The following is a 24,104-nucleotide window of genomic DNA, read 5'->3' on the forward strand; positions in this document are numbered from 1 at the left end:
AGCTATCACAGGTGTTTCTGGGACATTCCTCAATTGTGGAACACCCCTTCTGAACTGATTTGCAGGGCTCCTTCCCTGCATTCAAACTCCTGAAAAATGCCCTCATGCTTTTGTGATCTATGAGACTAGAGCTATAAAGAGAAAACAGATGATGGTCCATATATCTAATTGTTAAAAGTGAGTCAAAAGTGTGTCCTACACACAGTTGTATGGGGTTGGTATGTAAGCCAGGAGCTGCATTAGTTTAGAGAGAGTCCCTGCTGAAGTATGCTGCATTTGAATCAGACACCTTAAATACTGATATTACTTTAAGAAATGCCAGTTTCATGTGTAAACTGTTTCTTAAAAAGATGTAACAAACCATTGACTTAAGCACTTTTAAAGATTTATCTGTTCTCCATTGCATCCCTTCTCATTTTTTTCTTATTTATTTTTACTTTTTTTAATAAGAACTGTGTCTGTCTGTATGCTTGTGTGGTTTCTAGTAACTTGTAGTTGCTAATAGAAACAAATAATGCAAACAAACCCATAGACCAGATGGGAAGTAAATCTGTTCTGCACACCCCATGATATTACAGAGAAACTATTTGAGACATGTTTAAGAGAGTTTTTAACTGTTCAGTGAGACAGTGATTTGTTTATGTACCTCCAGCAAAAAGGCCAAACTTCTTAATTACCATCAGTTCAATGAGAATTTGTTAGGTGACTTAAAAGTGGCTTCTCTAGGCATGTGGAAACCAGTATTTTGGAATTATCTTAAGCTCGTGGTGTTCATCCCACTGGGAGGAGCAGAGTTCCTGTTCAAACAATGTTGAATTCTCATGTTCTGACCTGGAGGGATGCTGTCACAGGTGCAGGAGTGACTGTTGCCTGTTTGCGACCTGAGCTGTAATTTCAGAGTCAAATTGTACAATTGAGGAATAGAAGGAAATCTGCCTGGGATAGGTTGATTTATTTTATAAAAGGTCGCTGAAGTAATGTGGAATGCTAAAGCACTCCCAGCAGAGGAGAATTAGTAGCCAGAGCGCTGTCAATATTATGAAATAAATAATGTATTCAATTTATGTAAGAGGAATATAAACTCCACCGTGTTGCACTACATGTATACAAGGTCCGTTGTCATCCTCCAAATGCTCATTAAAAGACATATTTCCATATGTGTACAGAATGGCTATAGCTCAGCTATATCTATCACAATGTTATGTAACTGGCCCAGAAGCCCTCTGTGGAAGCAAGTGAAAACTACTGTTACACTTGTTGTAACGCCTAAATATAGTTCCTTGACAGAAAAAGTTTAGAGGGAGAGAAGAGAGAGACCAGAAAAAAAAAAAGATAACCAAAAAAATTACAAACCAGAACAATGCAGCGACAAAGGGCTGATTGAGCCATCTCTTGATGACAGGAATCATTGCACAACTTCAGTATTCACTTCTAACTTGATTGAGACTAGGTCATGGAATCATAGAACACGCTGAGTTGGAAGGGACCCACCAGGATCATTGAGTCCAACTCCTGGCCCTGCGCAGGACACCCCAAAAGTCACACCATGTGCCCGAGAGCATTGTCCAAACACTTCTTGAACTCCTTCAGGCTTGGTGCTGTGACCACTTCCCTGGGGAGCCTGTTCCAATGCACAATATGAGTCCCGTCACTGGTCACAAGAGTGAAGAGATCATTCTGACTGAAATTTTCTGTCTTTTCTGAGCTGTTTCCTGTTTTTAAAGGAACATGATAACTCCAGATGGTGGTGACTTGCTATTTCTTCTTCTAGTTAAACTTCTTAATTTGTTAATGAAAAACAAATGCAGCTGTAGATTAGTTGGGCTTATCATCTCCATTTTCTCCATGAATGCTTAGCTCTTTGGTAGGTTTCTTATTTAGGCTCTTGCTTGACTCTCCCTCTGAAGTGGAACCATGCTTAGGTTCAGAGCTCTGCCAGATATTCAAAGTATTGATAATGTAGTGAAGTTCTGTTACTTAAATTGTGGAGGTCGTGGTTGAATCTGAGTGGATGCCAGTGCATCAGGAGTTACAGTTAATAGGGAGTGTGTCAAGAGCTGTAGGTTTCTTTTATGAATTTTAGTGGTATGATTGGATTTTGTGTCCCTATTAGTCCTGTAACAATGAGGGCTATGCTCTGGAATGAGGCCTTTGGAAATTTTGAGATATAAATAGTCAGATTTCCACTCTGAAATCTTTGGTGGCTGAAGACTGCATGTGTCTAGTGTAGTACCTTTGATTAAATGCGATAACAGCCTCTTCAAAACAATGATCAGATGTCTTTGGCTGATTTTTTCCAAGAGCTGGAGAGGCTTGTTGCATGCAGAAATTCATCAGGATTGTGGTTCACTCATTATGTGGGCAGCATGAGGACTGCAGCTTATAGGATAGGTTTGGAAGAAAGACTTTTTTTAATTTAATTTTATTTCACTAGAATCTGTCTGCTTGTCCAATACAAAATGTTTTGGGGGACCATGTTGATTTCATGGACAATCTGCTGGAAAACTAGCAGATTGCTGGGACTTAGTCCTACCTGTAAAAAAATCTGGGGCCAGTAGCCTGCAGTTACTGTAAAAGGGGGCTGCCCTTGGCTATGCTATCTCCAGGTAGACCCTTAGCCCTGTCAACAAAACCTCCAGGAACCCCAATGCCCTCAGGGCTCTTGAACTCTCTTTGAAAATACAGTAATGCAGCAATGGATATGGTATTCTAGGACATCAAGACTATCCTAATTTTCATGGACAGTCATATCTCTCCTTCCATAATAATCAAGCCCTACTTACAGCTAGGTAGCTTTTTGGTACCTGTTACTTCTGTTCAGAGAAGTTAAGTATATGGAGGCCCTCAAGTGCCCTCTCCCAGAGTCATTTCTTTGATTAGATATATTCTGTACTTCAGAAATTTGATCTTTATGTTTTGGAGAGTGCCTGTATGGAGTGTTCCAGATGAAGTCTCTATGGGGCTGTGTACAATTAGCATTCTTGCTGGAAATACCTCCAAAATAAATTAATTGACAGTTTGTATGCCCAAAAGGTGGGGCTGACATTTATGCATAAAATAAAAGTAATTATGAGTTCAAAAGAGTCTTGAGCCACCCATCAACTTTGGGTGGGAGTCTTCTTAAATATCACCAAACCAGGTAATGGACTTTTTGTTTGTGAAAGTAACTGTGATAGAGTAATGAGGGATGAATGGTTTTGATCTGAGGAACTTTTAAAAGTAGTTTTTTCTTTCTGAACTTGAGAAAAATGCAGACTGAAAAGTCAACGCAAGTGAGTGAAGACTAAGATTGATTTGCAAGTGTCAAGATACATGCTTCCATCTGGTATTTCCAATTGGTTTTTATTTTAACCACTGATAACAAGCAATATGCAAGAATCAAAATAATGTGTTTTCATCTTAACACTCCGAAAATTAGACATTTATTCCTTGTTTTTCTTTTCCTAAAATAGTGGCATGTCATTGGGTTTGCTAGTGGTTTTTTCCTTTGATTGAAATATTTAAATATTGAGAAATTACTTTCTCATTTAATTTTGAAAAAAATATGGAAATAAGAGCTATGTTCTAAATCATTAAAACAGGTAGAAACCTGCAGCTCTTGCAGCTGTATTCCATTTTACTCAACAGGTATAATGTGTGTTTTTAAAAGGGTGAGGCATTCCTTAGGACAATGAATGTTTGCTATATCAGTGTAAGCCTGGCAACTCCTTCCCTCTTGTCAGCTCTTTATTCTGTTCTCTCTATCACCCTTAATCCCCTGGCCTGCCTACTAAATTGCAGCTTCCTCCATTAATCCACCTGCTCTGCAGCTCTCAGATTTTTCTGAAAGGCTTTAGGGAAAATCCAAGTATCACATTAAACTATTCCCACTGCTAATTCAGTTTCTCCTTTTTTAATACTGTCACCCACATCAGAAATGTGTGATTTTTCTCCTCTTTGAAGTATTTATCTATTTCCCAGGGTTGACAGTTCTTTGCTTTGATCATGATCTCTTAAAATCTTTCATCTGCTTGCTACCTCCTTCAGGAAAAGGGGCAACAAACTCTTGGACACTTTCCACGACCTCTTGCTATTGGTGCTCATTTCCCTCTACCCTTTCCTCTTCCTTTCCACAAGGCTGATTTTCAATCCTTGTTTCTTTCTTTTGCCTTCTTTTCTGCACCAGTACATCCCACTCACAAAAGCCAGTGTTTAACAGGAGCTGTGGAAGGTTGGCACCACCCATGCCACCCTTTCACCACCGGTGCCAGGTTGCCTTCTCGTGGGTGCCTGCCCTAGGAGGTTGTCTGTCCCTAGGTCCTGCAGTCCTCGTCCTTCCAGACCAGTCTGTAGGCACAAGGTGAAATGGAGGGGCTGCATACTCACTCCTCCTTTGCCAGGGATGAGCCATAACTTTTCTTTCCCATCCTTATGCTAGGGCCTGACAGTCTACTGCCTGACTCACCTGCTGCCTTTTGCATTAACCTAAACAATATGGTGGGAAGAAAATTTGATCTTGGGCATCCTGGAAGAAGGTGACAGTTTCCCTGTACTATTGAAGAGTGGTCAGCATGCAGCTGGGAAGTGTAACAGTGCTCAGGAGGACTGGCAGGAGTTGATTTGGCAGCCTGTTTTCTGTCTGCTGTTCCTTTCCCTGCGAAGCATGCTGGCAAGGGATATATCTTTCCCCTCCACTAACTGGAATGTAGTAGCACCAGTGATGAGATGTCTGATGGACTGGTGTTAGTTATTCGTCTAGTTAACTCAGTTTAGTTTGTGGGTTGAGGAGGGAGGAAAAACCACCTGCTTGAATAAGGCCTGGGACCTCTTTTCTCCTGTGGCATGAACCCTTCATATGTTTCATCTGCTTCTGCTAGTGCGGATTCAGTTATGGGGAAATTTTCTGTGAAAATTGCTTGTGGGTTTAGTCAGTGGTACTTTTCATTTTAGTAACTATTTCAAGTAGGAAGTTTAAACATCCTAGTCTTCCTCCTTCCCTGAAATCAGGAATTTGTTACATTTTGTAACATTTTCACTTTGTAATTTATTAAGTAGGTTCCTAGGTGGCTACCAACCTTGAGTATTTATAAATCTAGTAATTAATGGCAATGCAGTAAAGCAACCTGTGTGCAAACTATGAGTGCTGCATGTTTCCTTAGAGAAAGACAGTGTGCATCCAACTGCTTAGGGTCTTAATTTTATTATAAACTCTTTTAATTAAAAAGCTCTTGTAATTAAATTCCGTTTTCTGCTTTGAGTCCTTTTTTTCATCTCCTTTGATAAGAGAGGTGTCTTATTTTGAATTGCTCTGTAGTTCCCATACTACTGCTGAAGAGAAGAACATTATCCATCTGACAGCATGTCTTAGTCTTTGGGAATAATTCAGTAGTTGTCTCCAAGTGCAGTTGGTGATGAAACATTTGATGAAACACTTAGGAGAGAAAGTACTTTAGGGAAATAGACCTTTCAGTGGGCATTATAGAATTGCATGCAGCTTTCTGTGTTTCATATTACCTCTGAAATAATTGTGCTCTGCTTTTTTATTGCAGTATCTACTAGAAATGAAAAGCTTAATTCTGCCCCCTGAACATATTCTGAAGAGAGGGGACAGTGAAGCAATAGCATATGCTTTCTTTCATCTTCAACACTGGAAAAGAGTAGAGGGGGCATTGAATCTCTTACACTGTACATGGGAAGGCAGTAAGTAATTTGCTTTTTTACAAAGGAGCTAATCAAATGTTTTTATTGAATGTCATGAGAAAATAATAGTTTAATGTGAAGTATAGTATGTGAGGATTTTGGACATCAGTTCTCACCACCATTTGAACACTCGAAATTCAAACTAAAAATACGAACTTCATTTAATGAGAAAAAGGATTCTGAAGTCTTGGATTATGTTTGCTGTCTAATACTGAACAAAATTTCTCAACTTCTTTGAGACATGTTTTCTTACTCATGGGTAAGTGGATAATAATTTACCTTCTTTCATTCCAGACTTGTAGAGATTTGTTTGTCATTATTTGAATGGATGGTTTCAAACTGAGAATATATTTAGATTGGACATAAAGAAAAAAATTTTTGCTGTAAGGGTGGTGAGACATTGGAACAACTTGCCCGGAGAAGTTGTAGATACCCCATCCATGGAACTGTTCAAGACCAGGTTCGATGGAGTTTCAAGCAACCTGGCCTAGTGAAAGATGTCACTGCCCATGGCAGTGGGATTGCAATGAGATGATCTTTAAAGATATCTTCCAACCTAGACCATTTTATGAATCTGTGAATGCTCAGATACTGAGAAGTTATGAGTGTGCCCTATAGACAGATATATGTTAATGAGTAGTGGAAAGTAATACTGTATTTTATGACTTTTCTTTTAACTGACAAACTGTAGTGAGTCCAGTGGAAGATTTCTAGGATGCATAGGGGACTGGAACATGTGATGTAGGACAAGGTGCTGAGGGAGCTGGTTTTATTCAACTCGGCCGGAGGGCTGATCCAGTTGCTGTCTTCGGCCACCCAATGGAGAGATGATATGGAAGACAGTCCTAGTCTTCATAGAATGGCCCAGCAGGAAGACAAGAAGCAATACACACAAGTTGAAACAAGAGAAATTTCATCTAGAACTAAGAAACGTATTTTCAGAATGAGAGTGGTGATGCATTGGATAGGCTGTGGGATCTCCATCCCCAGAGATACTCAGAGCTCAGCTTGACATGGTTCCGATTAATCAGACCTAACTTTGAAGATGACCCTGCTTTGAATGGGAGTTTGGAGGATATGATCTCCAAAGGTCATATACTAACCTTATAATGTATCTTATCATGTCTTTGAGATTTGTTTTTTATCAAGTTTCAGAGAATTTAAAAGTACAATTTATAATCAACTTTTGTGGGAGGTTTTTCTGATGCAGATTTTACTTTATGTAATCGAGTTCCACTTTTCTGCTCTGCTTTATTCTGCTCTTTTTCAGCCTCTCCATATGTTATTACACCACCTTTTTTTTTCTTGCTTTCACTATTTTTTGTTCTCATTTAGCTTTGATAGAAAAGCTAATTTGTCACCGTGATAATTGCTATGGAAATGCACTTAATACTTCCATTATAAAAGTGACTTACTGTCTCGGTCATTGTATGAAATGGTCTGAACATGCCTAATTTGCAGTGTAGGCTCCCTGAGGATGCACTGGCTTTATTTCTAGGTGTATAGAACACTATGCTCACTAATTTATTAGCTAATAGCTGTATAGTAGCCTGTAAAGATGTAAATGAGCATAACTTCTACAGAAAAATCCATAATTCATTCACAGTGATTGCAGAAAGATAAGAAGTGTACCAGTCTTCAAGAATTTTGTTCAACTTTTGCCTACATATGAAGACTCCCATGGGTTTTAGTAGTTTTACCAGTGTCTAGTCCAGTAATTCTAATATTTGGTAGATATCTTGGCATCCCTAACTGTAAGTGAAAACCAGTGAAAACATGATAGATATTAAATGTAATTAAATACTAGTTTTACCCAATAGTCTACATATAGTACTTGATTGCTTGCCCTCGCTTTCTTTCTAGGTGTTTGTAGGTAGTTTATTAATAGTACCACTAAAAAAGCCCAAGTGACACCACTGGGTTTGGACCACGTTCTGTGTATAGAAGGTGTGTAGTTTGAAGTGTGACCGAATTTTGAAAGAGTCTAAGGCGATTGTTTCTCACTGTTGGTTTCTAAACTTGTATCAAAATTCCTCTTGTTTGCATGAAGAGAAACCCAGGGGGTTTAAAATGCTACAGTATCCCTTACAGCAAGTACATGGCTGAATGGCAAACTGCCTCTGTGCTACCTGAGTCAATTAATGTAAAATAGGATCAGATAATACTGTAAGAGTAAGGCAGAGAAGTACCTAGATAAACACAAACTGATACAGATGAACTAGAGCACTTTCTTCCATGGCTGATAGCATTGCTAAATAAAACTGTTTTGCTGTAAATATTCCATAATTGGTCTCATGTCAAGGATAACTGTTTAAATTCAGTAAAAGCTATTCAGACATTTTTCACTTGTTTTGTAAAAACAACATCTTTACCATCCCTTTTTGATTAAAATCTTAATATTGCTCTGATTTAGTGTAAGGTAGAAGAGGCTCAATTGTCTGTTTCAATATTAGGCCAAATTAGAAGGAAAAAGTTGTGTTAGTGATTTTGAAGAAATGAGCATTGAGCATCGCTCCACATATGTTTTTGTACAGACATTCAAGTTTGTTGCATGTGAAAATCATACACAGCTTGGATTATTGTATTTGTACTTGGCTTTTTGGGTTGCTATGGAGAGAGGTGGTTAATACTGGAAGAGCATTAAAGCCCAGGTTGGTTTACAGTCTTTGAGGATTTCTACCTTCTTTAAACATAGTAACCAAGTAAAAATGCACTCATATAATTTCACAAAAATACAGCTAACATTATTTCAAATGCAGTGCGCACAACTGAAAATATTGGGGGATTGTGTATTTAAACCAGTGCTTCAGTTGTCTTGTGAGCAAGAGATAATGGAGTGTTATTGTGTGGCAGTGGGCTATACCTAACAACTAAAATGTACAGTGCTTCTCGGACATCTGTTGGGGAAAATATTGCTTCAGTGACTGATGTTCATAGGAGTAGTGAGTATAACATGTTGATGACATAAAAAGAATGAAAATAATATATAGGATAATGGAAAAGGATGCCTTGATTGCAAAGCTATATTTCAGTCAAGGATTCTGATGTTTCTATAAACCACCCTCAGTTGGCCTATGACATCAGCAGCGTCCAGATTTAGTAATCCATTTCCCTCCCTCTCTGTTATTATTTTCAATTTTAAAAATTCATAAGATTAAGTATTATTTATTCTATGACCTGAAGATTTATATTGGAAACCTGACTTGATCTGCTGCATCTAGAAAGAATGCATGAGAGGAACCTGGTTTTAATAATTCAGTATTAATCTTTGATTGCCAAATAGAAAATAAATAGAAAATGAAAACATGACAGGTTGGAAAACTGGTTCTCAGGGCTTGTGTTCATCAGTGTTACCTGGCTTGCTGGAGTGTGATGGAAAAAAAAGTAGTGTATGATTTTCATGCAAAACTTCTCTTATATTTGATGCACAGAAATTGTGAGTATTGGCCTGAACTCACAAGCTTAGCTGGTCATTTTTGTAGGCTGTACCTGTTATACCAGATACACTACTTTCTCCTGAAATTTAAAAATTCTGCAGCCTAAAAGCCTAAGACATTATGCATAAATTTGGCTATGGAGTTGGAAGTACAATAGGCTTTGATTATGCAAACATTTATGTGTGTCCTTGTAATGTGGTCTCACCTGACATTCATGAACCTTTTCTCAAGAATAAAAATAAACATAGGTGTTTGCAAGATTAAAAGCTAAATGTAGATTTATATTTTGGCATTTCATTAAACAATTTCTGTGTTGTTTGCAACCAAATATAAATGTTTTGTCTATGTTTGTTTTCCAGAATTGCAAATGTAATTAAGTACGACTGCCACACTTACAGTAACCTGTGCATGGTGTTTTCTTTTCAGCTTTCAGAATGATCCCCTATCCTTTGGAAAAAGGACATCTCTTCTACCCATATCCTATTTGTACAGAAACTGCAGATAGAGAACTACTACCATGTATGTTCAACCTTTCTCTTCTTATCATTGACATCGAAGAATTGTTTAGCTGAGTCTTGCAGCACTGATCTCCTTTGATGCCTTTTAAATTGAATACACTGGATTAGAATAACTGGATCGACACTGAGCCTCTGGAGCTCCCGTGATGGTTTAAGAAGCAGCTCCTAGCCATAATTCATTACAATTAGCTGTATTTATGGGTTTTGACATCTTAGGGACAGGGAGAGAGATTACCAAAGAGATAGAAATTAGTTAGATCGTGCTATTCTCTCTTGTCAAGACACTGGAAAATATGTCTGATCTTTCATCTAGAGTAACATCCCATCAAATCAAAAGCACAGTGTTGCATCCTTGTTAGTCTTTTGGAGATACACTAGCTACTTAAATTCCAAGGCAAGATCCAACCTGCTTGAGGACAGCTGCATCATTAACACAGCTATTATTCTGACAGGTTATGCTGACATTTTCTGAAAAGCACTCTTAAATAGCAAAAAAGGGGTTTCTTTGTGTAATGGTGTGTGTGTTATTATGAAGAGATTTATGTGAAATCATCTCAGTCATTTTTATATGGGTTTATGGCATGGATTAGGGAAGTGCCAGCAGTGTTTCTAGATACGGATATACAGACAGATCCAGCCCTTGAGAAGTGTTACAGTCCAACATAATGAGACTCATTGCAGTGCATGCAGTGAAGCATAGGAATGCAGAGGAAGAGCCAAAGCAGCCAATCTTGCAGTTACGCTTCATTCCCACATGTTTTCTCTCAGTGGGACTCAGTGAACATAAGTGGAACACACACAAATACAGTGGGGTTTGCAGAGTCAGGGCAGAGAAGACAAATACAAGGTGATCCAGGGAAGGCAATTCTTCTCTCACCTTCTCACTCCTGAAGAAAGAATAAAGAGAAATGTGTTCTGGAACAAGTAAAATGAAGCCTGCTTCTGCTGGGAAGGCTGGTTTTAAGGGCTTTTGCACCCTTTGTAGTCTTTCATTCAGAACCTCTCTGGTTTGGGCTGAAAAATGTGTTGCCTCTTTTTATAAGCCTACATGAGTAAACATTAGGTGAGACTAATACAGCGAAAATCCACTCATTGCAAGTCTCTCCTTCACAGCACATTCTTGCTGATATTACACAGAAATCCTTGGCAACTGACAATATCTCCCCACCCCATTATAATCACCCTAATTATAACAACACCTCTTAGAGTGCTCTGCTTGCTTTACTCAGAGGGATGCTGAGCTGGGAAGGGTGGAGTGTCAGGAGACTTAGGAATGACAAAGTCATGCAGAACAGCTCAGCATTCTCTGTTTAGATGCAAAACTAATCATTTCTGTCAAATTTTAGAAGCGAGGGACTCTTTAATAGCATATGCAGAAAGTCATGTTCTGCTCTGGCAGTTGTGGGAAATACCTTTCACTGCAAAATCTCTTGGGTTAGAGGAGGGAAGGGTTTAACATACCGTGACAGAACAGGTGGGTTAGAGGGTTTTGCATACCTGTCCACACCCTTTAATTGCATGTGTTTTAAAGAACAGTCAGCTGGAATTATATCAGAACACAAAAATCTGATAGGCTATCCAAATTAAAAATATCAGTCACAAGACTTTTGCCCTGACTGGATAACAGACTGGAACAAGGTTGAGCCTGTGTCAAAAAGAAGTGCAAGAAACTGAGCACAAGAGATCCTAGACTTAAAAAGTCCATGATCTGGTATTTCTGATCTCTAAATTTATTTTAGATCAAAGAGAAGTTGTAATCTATCTCTACTTTTCTTTTTAAACTGATTGAACTAGCAGACTCAAAAATCATACATATTTTATAATATTTTAATTTAAACTCTTATGAATTCTTGCTGTTGGTTTTGGGAACCACTGCACTCCGGATGAATGCAGTCAAGAATACTGTCCTGGCATGTTGCTGAATTACTCTGTGCTTATGTTGTCTGCAAGTATGATGAAATGAAAGCTGATCGCTGAAGCAAAGAAAGTAGGAAAAATGGAAGAGTAGTTTCTTATGTATGAATAGCCACAGGATTCGAGTATATGGGAAGCCTTGAGGTTGGTCCTTTATGAGAAAAAATGTTTCAGCATTTGCATTTATCTTGACTGTGGCTGCAGACTGTAGGCTGATGGAGTGAAATAGACAGGGAAGAGTCCAGCAGACCTTTTGCCAATCCAGCCAAATTTTCACGTTGAGTCTGAGCCACCATAAAACTTTAAGGGATATATTCCTCTGGTAGAATACTAACTGTCCTCTTCTGACCTTTTCAGTCTTCTCAGTGCTACTTTCTCCAAAGTCCAGTGAAGGATTTTTTATACCAGAGTCGAGTAAATGTCTGTGTTCCTTTCAATGTATATTAGCAAACACCTTAAAAATTCACTATTAATTTAATTTCCAGGTTTTAAAGTACATGTTTATATGTCCTACTTTTATGATAACTTTTCTTGGTTCTGCAGATTAAACGTTCAGAATTTACTGTAGTTTTACAGCCTGGTTAAACTGGTCTGCAGCCATGCTTCTGTAAGGCTGGTCTCACTGCTGCTCCTGGATGCATGTTTCTGCACTGTTTGTGTATCAGCCATGTTGCTAGTCAAGGACCTGCATAAAAAACCATGATGTTTTATTTCTAAGTTTGTTTTCTGGGATTAATTGTTACATAGCTGCATTATAGTTAGTGCTGACTCAAGTAAAGTGAAAGTAATGTGTACATAGGGCCAGAGTAAACCAGAAATAGGATCTTTAGATGAGAATTACTTGGCAGAAATTACTGACACAACAATAATGTTGGCCTTAGATGTTTCAGACCATCTATGTATTTCTTTCTTCAGAAGCAACTTTGGGTGTCTGTGGTTGTTTAAACCATGTAAGAATGTTAGATTGGTTCGGGTTGGTTATTGGTTTTTGATTATTTTTGCAATGTATAATGCATTCCCCTTCCCATCCTTTTTTTTTTCTACAGCATTTCATGAAGTTTCAGTTTACCCCAAGAAAGAGCTTCCATTCTTCATCCTCTTCACTGCTGGACTCTGTTCTTTCACAGCCATGCTTGCCCTCCTGACACATCAGTTCCCAGAGCTTATGGGGGTCTTCGCAAAAGCTGTGAGTATTCTCTGCTGCCACTCTCTTCTGGTAAATAAAGACACTGATGCAGGAATAGCTGAGCTAAATACTGCCAGATATCAAATATCTGCATATTCAGCAGTATAAATAAAACATCCATCGATATCTGAGCAGAGAGACATTTACACAAATGTTAAGGACACTAATCAGTAAAAGACACCGCTGTCTGCTGTCTCCAGTTTATATGGCTCTCTTGCTAGGCCGGATCTCTTGTGATTTTGGGCTTGGTGGGAAAAGCAAATATCTGTATTTTCATATATCATCCAATAAAATAAACTAATAAAGGTTTGCAGAACCCCTCTATATTTGTGAAGCCATAATGACTGCTGTGATTTCTAGTGCAATAGAAACTCTTAGTTATGAGGAGAAATAGAGCATACTGTTAACCAGGGCAAATTTCTGCGTCTTTCCCCAAACTGCCAAGAAGGAAGTAGTCTCAATATTTGCTCATAATTTTTCTTAACTACATCCAGAGAAGTCTCTCCTAATTCTGATTTTTTTAATCCACCAAGGATTAATAAATGTTAGAGGATGAGGGGGAAGAGCCATCAATTATTCTAGAACTTTTTTCTTTGAAAAACTGAGGACATCAGTGCTCCAGCATCCTAGGAGATGAAAAATCCACTAACAGAAGAAAATCTAGGATAAAAAACCCTTCTCCTTCTCCAAGAAATACTGAATATCCTCTGTTCTAATATATTTTCTCAAATATATTTGTATCTTTCGTAGGTCTTATGCTTCCAAAATGGCCTCCTGGCCTTGTTTTTAATGTCTTCAGTACTTTTGATTTGGGGAGCATAGGGAGTGGGGTGGAGGAAGCAAGGCTGAAAGGTTTTGGCAAATTCCACATTGTGAGTACTTTTTCAAACCCCTTTTCAAATGGCAAGAGACTCCATTTGCAAGTAAGCCAGGTCTTCTCTTAACTTGGACTTGTGAATGATAGAGATCTGGTACAGCAATGGTTCTTGCATCAAGAATTTTGTTTTGTTAGCTCTAGAAGACAGAAAGTAAGGTAAGTTGTAGCAAAAGATACCACTTCTATCAGAAAAAAGTGCTGAAATGTACCTGAAATATTACTGCTTTTTCTTGTTTGTTGAGTTTGTATGTAGGTGTTTGGTGGACAATGTGTGTAACTTGGGCATCTGATCATAAACTTCTTTGTAAAGCTTTTCTTCTGTGTGGTAGTTGGGGGTTTTTTGTTCCTTATGTTATTGAAGTGCATGACCCTTGTTTGGCTCTTTCAATTGAATTTACAATTTTCTAATACTGTCATAGTTACTGATCCCAAATCTGTCCCTATTAGCCTTGATCCTCTGTTTATCAGCCTTGTATCCTGAAAAAAGAATATGTCTTAAGCTGGCAGCATGTGCTTAGTTCTCCTGCCACAGGCAGTGAGCTTCTGGAATTGGAGAAAATTAGTAGCCTGTTTTCATTGGCTTAACTCACCCAGCTGTGGTTGCTGAGTGCAATCAGAGAGAGAGAGTGAAAGTTACACTGGTGGTGTGTTGGTAATTGTTTCTCTGTGGTTGGGCTTCCAAAGCCGTTTGGGGAGTAAAATCAGACCAGAAGGATCTATTTCCCAGATGTATAAGTGAAGCTGCCATTGGTGTTAATAGATAGATAGGTACCCCAAGGCTCTGTATGGCATTATCAAGTTCCACATATCAGAGCAGGTAAAGCTCCTGGTTGGTAAAATAAGCACAGACAAATAGAATTTAAATATGAGCTACATTATGTGCATAAAGATGGAACAATTACTCAAGATCTCAGAACCTGTGTGGATGCAGTTAGTATGTCAGTTAACATGTATTGTGACTTGGTTTAGCTATATATTAACCTTCATAAACTACTACATGCAGCAGCTGAGTTTTGGTTGTACATGGGAAGGGCAGAATTTTAGCCTGTGAAATTAATTTGGTAGCTCATAGAAAAGCTTTGATTCAGAAGGCTCATTGTGTTGTCTCCTCTGGGAAAAGTGTCCCAGGTGCAAGAGATTGAAGAAAATCATAGCAGACATTTCTTTAAAATGTGGCTGTATCAGAACAGAGTAGGAGAGGTTGGCCAGGCCTGACTCTTCCCTTTCAGTTTTAGGGAAGATAGTTTCATAAGTAATTGGTTCCCTAAATAGCTAAATGATGAATGTGATGACTGTTTCTGTGGATATGTGTATTGAATTGCATGTTCCTGTCTGGTTGGTAGTCACTGTGATGGTGGTATATTACGCTGTGAAACTGTGCACATATGCTTTAATTTCTTCTTATGTCTGCCAATCCCAAAAGCACTGCACAGATGTAGTATCGCCACCATGGTGTAGGCCTATGTTACTGTAAGTTGGTATTTACCATATTTCACAAAAACTGAATAATGTACCATGGTTGGGCCTTGGGCTTTGACCTGTCCTCCAGGTAGCATCTTCATGCACTTTTCCATAGCCCATTGACTCAGAGACTGGGAGCTTCAAGGTGGAGAAAGTCCTCTAAGTGCTGAGCACCCCTTCCATGTCATCATGGCTAGGCTTCATGAACGATGTGAGAGACTGCCAAAGGTGGCCTGTGCCACTGTGACAGTCCCTTCCAACAGCCTGCATTCAGCCGCTGGATGCAGAAGTCAAAGGTATTTTAGAGCTCCTTTCCTCTTCTGGAAGATTTAACATAGGATGGAATTTATCCAGCTCCATCAGTGCACCTGTGTTTTAGATCCAGAACCTGCTCTGAATGCTGTGGTTTTAATTTTTGCTAGCCTTTCTAACAGAAAACTTTCGGAAGTGAGTTAAGATATAAATACAAGCAGAACAAATTTCTGATTGCATGGCTTCGATAAAATTGCCAGCACAGTGTTCGTAGTATTGAATTTCTTTCATTGACATGCAGAAATTTAACAGTGTGGAAAAGCTTGAAAGCTTTTGCATATCTGTTTTAATCAAATGGTGCTATTCAAAAGGTAGTCCCAAAAAGCTGCTTTCTGCCAGCTTTGAAATAACCAGGTTGACTTTCTTTTAAAATACAAAATAATGATAAAAAACTTTTTACAGGTCTCTTATCACCCCTTCTTCCACCCTGAATTCTTACTGTACTACTGGTGCTGGTTTTTTTGATCCCTGTGGAAAAGACAGTCAGTGTCTAAAGGAAATGCAGAACAATTAAAAACAACCCAGACAACAACAAAGACAAACAAAAAAACCACCACCAACTGCTATCATGCAGACTAAGCTCTCCTGGGTGCTGGCAACAAACCAGATAGGTGTCTGACGCATCTACCACTGATGTCTGAGAAAGGGAGCACAAAGAGCTTTCCAAGGGCCAGGCAGGCCCAGCACAGATGTTTACATCAGCTTGTACAAGAGAGTAGGTGGCATCCTGAACTTCTTGCTGTCAGCAGAAGTTTTGCTTAGACTTTATCGAAGCCAGGCTTTTGTACCCATGACTTTAAATGTGTTCTGTAGACCAGCTAATTTTCCAGGTGGAGAAAAACTTGGCTTCTTTTCAGCTACAGATACTTTGTGGAGTTTGTTACAGAATACAATTGACTACTTGAGCAACAAAATTCCTATGAATTGCCATAAAACTCAGTGTAAGGCAAATTATTCTTGTTTCTTTGATTTAAAAAGTATGTAATTTGCACTGGTTACAAAGCTGAGTTTTATTCAAGTAGATCTGATGGTACAAGCGTACCACATAAATCCAGTGCTTCTCAAAGAGCAGAAGCTATCCTCTAATGAGCCTTTTGCATTTGGCAAAATTAAAGGGACATATTTATTTCAGCACTTCACAGCTTAACCAGAGGGAATGCCTCTACTTGGAGGAGCCACTTGAAATAGTGACAGCAGTCTCTAAGATGATCAATGTTACATTGATTCAGCTGCAGCTCATGTTATACAGCTTGACCTTTAGTACCACGACTGAAATATTGTGTTCTGCTTCAGTTAGAAATTTTTTCTTGGACCTGTGCTTATGACAAAATGACACTACCAGTGATGCCGTTACCCAGTTTTCCCATGGGAGTTTTCCATGTATGGTGTCTGCATTGTATGCAAACACGTCCAAGAGGAAAAATGAATTAGAGTGCTTAGTATTGCCTTTAAAATGCATAAGCATCATATATGCTGTACTCTCTCATACACATATAGGGCCACAACATAGCTGTATGTAATGTGTACAGTTGAATTGCAGGTAATGTAAAGCACAGTAAATATGCATTTCCCAAAATTTTGGGAGTGCTTTGAGGACCTGAGTTCTGAGATGTGTATCCAGAAGTGTTTTTTTCCTGTGATAAAATGTTCCCTGTCACATGATTTTTTTTCACATATGCCTGTTCTGAGCATTAATTATTGAAGCCACTTCTAACATTGTGTTTTCTAATAGAGAGAGAATGTTAAGATAAATTTAAGTTAATGATACAGACCATGTTAAAATAAATTCTAGCTCATGATGACCCTGTAGATAACCCAGAACCATTTTAAAACTGACTCTCAGGACACACTTTTAATCTTTGAGAAATGGTCTGGCAGACTGTGCCATTATGAGAATGCCTCTCTTTCTCTTTCTAGGTTTTGGGTTGAGCTTTTAGTGGCTTCAGAATGAGCCTGAATCTAGGATGTGAGATGTGTGAAAATTTTTGTAGTTTGTCACTTTGATCTTCACAAAAATAGGGCTCTTGCTTTCTTTACTGCAAAATCCAGAAATCTGTGTATATGCAAGGCTCAGAATTTGGCAGAAAGTCTTTATATATGAATTATGTAATTTTTATGCTGAAGGATTTTACAGAGGAACACAGCAAGAACATCTTGTCTTATTGGACAGCTTTCTCTTGAGATGTATTGTTTCCTGGATTTTGATCTGAATGTGTGTCTGATTTCTTTGCAGTTTCTCAGCACCCTCTTTGCTCCTTTAAATTTTGTGATGGAAAAAGTAGAAAGTATCCTGCCCTCCAGTCTGTGGCACCAGCTGACAAGGATCTGAGGGAGCACATCGCTGACTGACTGCCATGACATCTTCTGTGCCAACTTTTTGTTGACCACAAGAAAGCATGATAAAAAAGGGAAGCAGTTCTAAGACTTAAAATCACTTCATGGATTGTCTGTTCTCATAAAAACTGTTTTGTTGTACAAATTACATTGCTGTTAGGTTCTATTATATTTTGCCTTCAGAAAGAAAAACTCAAAAATAAACTTTTGTGTATTGTAGCATTACTGTCTTCTGGCTTCTTCAAAGCTTAGATTCTAATTTTTGTTTATAAACACATCTGCTTCACCATACCTAGGGCTTGGCTACCTGTTCAGTTAATGAAAAAACCACTAATAACTTTACAGTTCAGTGACATTGTCACTGTTTTTTCTTGAGTTCACTGGGTGAAGGCCTCACCGCTACAGAGGCTTCTGGACAGTTAAAGCTCTTGCTTAAAGCAGCTTTAGCCTCTCCAGGCAGTTTGGATGGCACACTGGGCTTCTGATTCCCCTCTCTGCACAGAGGTCAGTTTTATCCTCATCTGAATTTTCAAGAAGTCCACATACTTGACAGATTTTCTTCACATCGCTGCTATTTCAGGTACCTCCAGAAGCTCCACGCATTGTTCTCTGACTACAGAGCAAAGCATAAGTAATGGCAGAGAACTGAAAACAAATATACCTGTAGTGAGCCATCATTGCATTGATGCTCTTACGTATGTCTTTCTGAGTTTTTATTGCATTAGTAGTAGTTTTCAAATACGAAGGAGCAGGAGCTTTTTCTTGTACACATGAAACATCAGCATTATAAACTGTTGCTTGAGACCAGAAGCTCATTAGCAAAATTGGTGTTAGTTCATGCACAATTAATAGAGAGGTTGGTGTTTCCCTTATTAGTGCTCACCTCAGGAAGTCTTATCTTTGTGCTGTGAGAGGTTTAGACTAAATATTCATTTATAACTTACCCCTGTAGATGGAAACTTCCTGCAGACACCTCTGCTAAGGCACAAGATCAAGATTTTGATCTGGAAGTTGAAGCAAGCAGTCCTCTCTGTCAAGAATTGGAAGTGAATCCTTACAGATGTCTCCAGGATTTTTTTTTCAACTCCTGTTCCAGATAAGGAAACTAACCCTGATGAAGCGGATCAAAAATGCCACTTTGCCATTTCAACTTTGCTATTCTAAAAATGTTGAGCAGCTTGAGGGACTGTTATCCCTAGCAGCTAAGTTTGTTTATCAATGAGGGAATGAGTTAGCAAAGACAAAACTCCCATTACTGGAGTTGGTATAAAAGGAAAGTGTTTCTTAACAGCAGAAGATGCATTACATTATTTTCTGCCCTCGTGATCACAGATGTGTTAGTCTGGTAGAAGACTTAAGTGAGTAAAAATACCGTATTAAAGCAAACACTGCTGTGCTATGAGGGAAAAAAAGGCAGCCCCACACCAGGAGAAATTGGCTATAAGAGTGAGACCTGAGGAAAGACATAGGTGATCGGTGAGCCCCATGGCCAAATGTTAAACCTGGTGAGCTGTGTCGTTGTTGGGAATTTGCATACAAGTTTTTCATCTCTGGCTATTATTCCTGCAAAGCAATTCACTGTAATGTATGGCTTACAGTTAATGTAGTAGGTGGCATAAGATTAGAAGTAGTGGATTGCTCGTGGATAAGCATGTGGAAGTGTGAGATGGGCCAGTATTTGTGTTCTTAGATTTGCATTTGAATTGCTAGAATGGCCACTGAAAACACCTTTACAGCAGGTGCTCCTGTGTATATCTAGCTGAAAAACTAGGGATAATCATATTAATTTGTTTGCCTCACAACAGCACTGTCAGAATTAAAGGCTAGTGAAAGTCAGAAGAATCAGGCATAGTCAGCTCTTCTCCTGGGCTTTGTATCGCTTATTCCCAGCCACCTCAAAAACGTTTCAAAGTTCATTTATTTATCCTCTACATTTCAAAAAAACCAAATTGCTGTGATTAACAGTCCTAATATGTATTTGCACATCACTTTATATCTAGCTATATAGAGAAATCTCCATGTTTGTCAGCAGCTAAGGTAGTAGTTTTGCCTTCTGTTTGAAGAATTATGATCTGTGTGGGAATTACTATCTGTAATAATCTGATAAAAAGAAACGTAACTCCTGGAAGAATCTTGAACTATGGGGAATATTTAGGAACTCAAAAATACCTTTATGCAATTCTATCTCTACCATTTCTAGTATCCATCTCCCTGATAAGCAGTAATGAGCCATGGATTTTATCTAGAAAATCTCTCTATAGCTTTAATTATAATTCTAGGCATCTGGAAGACTAGGCAAGTCAGACGAAAGGATTTTCTTTTCCATTGGACAGAGTTGGTTGCCTTAGGCTTTGCTGCCTCTGACATGTTTCCTGTGAAGTTCACCATGGCTTAGATGAAAAGGCAAATACACCCCACAATTATAATGATGGAAAGCCTCTGGCTTAGTGCAGAGATGAGCCTTCTGGAAATCTGCTTCAGATAATAATTCACCTGAATCTTCAGTTTGCAGATTTAGAGGTGGAGGGTGGGGGGAGCTTTTTAAATTCAAATCTTAGCAGTTCCTTTTTTCTTTAAAGCCAGCCTAATAGAATTTGGATGCACACTATCTCTTTACACTGTAACCTGCATAGAACAAAAAAGGAGAGGACCCCCCCAAGGAGTGTCAAGTCAAGCTGGCCGCCTTCTATCCTTCCCTTCCACTGGGTAGATTTACAGCTTCTCCAAGGCAGGAAGTGCACTGGTAGGGAGGGCTGCTTTCTCTTCATCGTTTTGTGTGAATGCTGAATACACAGACTGTGATTTTTCAGTGGGAGAACATAGAAGTCCTTACCCCGGTAGAAAATTACCAGGGGTTTTGCTGTGTTGCAGAAACCTGCAGAAGCTAAACATCCAAAGGAAGCTGCACCTCTCTCACTCAACGCACACTCCACAGCCAGTGTGGCTGCCACCGATGGAGACCTTGTAAACCTCAGGGCTCTGATTATGGAGTGAACAAGGTGGCCCCTGGCCCCAGCTGCCACCCAGCTTCCTTCAGGGCTCCTGCCCAGCTCCCACCGCAGAGGGAGCTGTCAATGTGTTGATTCATGTGCATTTGCTTCTTTCACACAAGAGACCTTACTTTATGAAGTCATAGCCATTTCAGCAGGCAAATGAGCTGTTATATGAAAAAACCCAACCCAAAACCATGTTTGTGATTACAGCCGGTGAGCTGCTGCTGTCTTTCAGATAATAAGTTCATTTGTTGTTGTTTGAAGTGGCAGAAGAAACTTGCAGGCTCTGATACGTGATCTCAAAACCACCTCTGCCCTTGGAGGTAGCCATGCTCTGCATGAAGGCTGTAGCCTTTCCAAAGAGTGCGGGGCAAATGACATGTAGAACAGTGAGTGTTGGTACACTTTGTGCTGCCACAGCGGATTAAGAGCTGTTTTTTTCTAGGAAAAGCACCTTCTCCAGCTCCAGATCTTCATTAATCCCCAAACATTCCTTTCCCCCTTGCCACCATACACTGATGCCCACAAGAGGCTGGACATGGAGCCTGCAGGCAGAGAGCAACAGTCGTGGTTTGGGCATCCAGGGTGGCTGCCCTTCAGCAGCTGTGCAGCACAGTACCAGAAATGCAGTATTTTATTTCTAATTCACAGCTGCAAAGAAGGTTACACAGGGATGGCAGGTCAGAATGAGATGCACAAATTGGGTTTAGGTAATTTTGCAGGAAAAAAAAGCAACGATCTCTCAAGTTTCAATGCCCACATGCCCTAGCATACACCACTATTCCTAAGTCATTCCCCATTTTCCATGTGATAAAAGAAAATTACATTTTTTAAAGGAGATTTCACATAAAACAGCTCAACACACTTTTTAGGGTAAAGTTTTTTAAAAAACAGTATAGTGGGGAGGGAGCAATCCCAAAAAGCTTGGCGGGCTAACAGTGTTTTAGGGCGCTGTTAGATTCTGAGTTCATGCAGTAAATTAAAGGGAACTCCCTCAAGAAAACTGGACTGCCTATTTAAAAAAATAATCCTACAACCTTTTACTTCAGCTAACATTATTCTGACACTAAAGTGTCTACCTAGGGACAGCTGTTTCCTCTTCATGACTAAATAAATGAGTATATTTATTCCATAGAACAAAATACAGGATTATTTAATTTGCCTTGCCTGATTTCTGTTTCTTCTTTTTTTGCTTTCTTTTTTTTTCCCCTTTTTTTATTCTTTGTTTAATTAGCTGAAGGTCACGGAGGGGCCTTTCCTAGCAATATTTACATCTCTGAGTGTCTTTTGCCACTAAGAAATAGCAATAGCTTCTGGGAGTGCTTTTTTTCATGGAAGAGGCAGCAGAAATACTTACAGTTACACCTACCTTGAGCTCTTTAAAAAAAACAAAAAAAAAAACATATAAACCCAGAAAAAACTATCATCAAAAAAATGGCCAGCTCAGCGCTTACACAGTTGTTAATGCTGTGAAATATTTTGGTTTTCCTCTGGTGAAGTGGGTTTGGTGGAGGCATCACATCTCAGCTTATTGATATGGCACATCTGAAATGGGAAAGTCATCCTGCTGTGCGTACCTGGCATGTGCTTGGTGCTGGATGGGGTGACAAAGGACACCGAAAAGGCCAAGGTACTCAATGCTCCCATCTTCGGCCTTTAGGAACCACCAGCCTCTGAGACCAGGGGAAGATTTGGAGCAAGATGTACCTTGGTGCAGGAGGACCAGATTGGTGAATAAAAGTTCCACCTTTAATACCATAACCCCAAAACACTTTACCTGGGACTGCAGAATTCAGGTGGGTTGGTTTTCTGGAGTATTAACCAGATAACAGATTTAAGAAGAGATCTGATTTTACTAGCTTTCACTCCACTGCCTAGAACAAATTCCCTTGTAAGAATGAGGTTTTCTTTTTTTCCAGAACATTTAAATATTTTCAGCTTTATTACACAGGAAATTTTTAGACTACTCAAAGTCTCCTTGAATTTTTCAAGCAAAATGGCACTAAAAAATTAAAAATTATTATACTGCTTTTAAGTTCTTTAAGCCTTAAAATATGATATTGCTCAGGCTACGAACTGCATGCAGATTTAATTTCACAGTGAAATCCTAATAAAAATTCTCCTTGGAGCTCACCTTTAAATACAATTATGTATGAAATTTTCCTTATCCAGCCCAGAGTCAGAATTGCCTGCAGTAATGGGGCCAGCAGTATAACCACTGAACTGCACATGTGCACATACATAACACACACACTACACTGCACATGCACTAACATGCTGGCAGGGCTGTTCCCACGAGCAGTTGGCTTATAGACAGAAGTCTGATTATTCTTACTTCTAGCCATGACCATTGCCATATACAGTAACTAAAACTTATCTTATTGTCCAAATAAATACCCTTCTGGATCCTCCTCGTCTTTTAATGCCAGCTGTGCCTTCTGGAGATGAATTACCCATTTTAATTTTTAATGATACAAACTTTTTCCAAAGCCTTGCAGATGTAAATGACTGTTCTCTCAAAACTGCTGAATACAAAACCTCATTTTTTTAAAATAGTTAAAAAGCAAAACCAAACAAAACCAAAACCAAACAAAAACACAAACAACCTCCCAAATCCAAACAAAAAACCAAAAAAACCCAAAACAAAACAAAACCAAAACATACCAAAAACCAAAACAAAGCCAGAGTACTACTCACTTTATTGCCTTAGTTTGCTACTTGGATATTACTTTTTCCTGCACTGTTTGTACTCACTAGGGTTCTTCCAGTCTATTTCATTTTCACATGGAAATTTCACCTGTATCTACAATACATTCTATCACCCATTCAACCTCCTTTCCCTACTTTATTTTTTCATGACCTTGCCTGCCTCTACTCTTCATGGGTGCTCTTCCAGAGCCTTATTAGACTTATTGTCACAGAACCCATCTTTCTCTTGGCTTGTTTGCTGGTCTCTGCCTGGAGGAGAGGCAGCTGGTCCCTCTCTGACCCAGTTCCTCTCCACCAAGGCTGTGAGATTTCTGGGCCTTCTGAGCCTGCACATCTACCCAGCAACTTGTTTTGTGCTGACCCCAGCCCAGCATATGGACCTGACACAACCTGGAACTGCCTCCATCAAAGGTGGATGCACTCTGAATCATAGGCATAAGTTTTTGTAGAAAGTATGCAGAAAAAATCTCATTTGAAAGTCCTCGTCTGAATAGAAAGAATAATTTTGAACACGCTTTAAAGATTTATTAAATTTAAAAGAAGACAGAAGTTGATAAATTCTTTAGAAACCAAATCATTACCAAGGCAAGGCATTTCCTTCTCCATCACTGTTTGCAGATGTTTTTCCACTTATTCTGCATGCGAAAAAGAGGAAACCTTATCCTTAGGTAGTCGAGTGTCCTG

The 24,104-nt window shown here is 39.1% G+C and overlaps 1 protein-coding gene across 2 annotated transcripts in view; it reads left to right on the top strand.

Annotated features, from left to right (window-relative positions):
• The window catches only part of ST7 (suppression of tumorigenicity 7), a 144,000-nt gene extending 126,063 nt beyond the window's left edge, over positions 1-17,937 (top strand). For both annotated transcript variants that reach the window (XM_051795507.1, XM_051795508.1), the window contains exons 12-15: positions 5,529-5,679; positions 9,543-9,635; positions 12,595-12,734; positions 17,618-17,937. In XM_051795507.1, coding sequence (XP_051651467.1) covers positions 5,529-5,679; positions 9,543-9,635; positions 12,595-12,734; positions 17,618-17,713 — 480 coding nt within the window. In that variant the 3' untranslated portion in view covers positions 17,714-17,937. The remainder of the gene's footprint in view (positions 1-5,528; positions 5,680-9,542; positions 9,636-12,594; positions 12,735-17,617) is intronic.
• The last annotated feature ends 6,167 nt before the right edge of the window (positions 17,938-24,104 follow it).

Source organism: Manacus candei, unplaced genomic scaffold (assembly GCF_025592945.1).
Source record: "Manacus candei isolate 608988 ecotype Guabito, Panama unplaced genomic scaffold, ASM2559294v1 h1tg000043l, whole genome shotgun sequence".
NCBI classification, from domain to species: Eukaryota; Metazoa; Chordata; class Aves; order Passeriformes; family Pipridae; genus Manacus; species Manacus candei.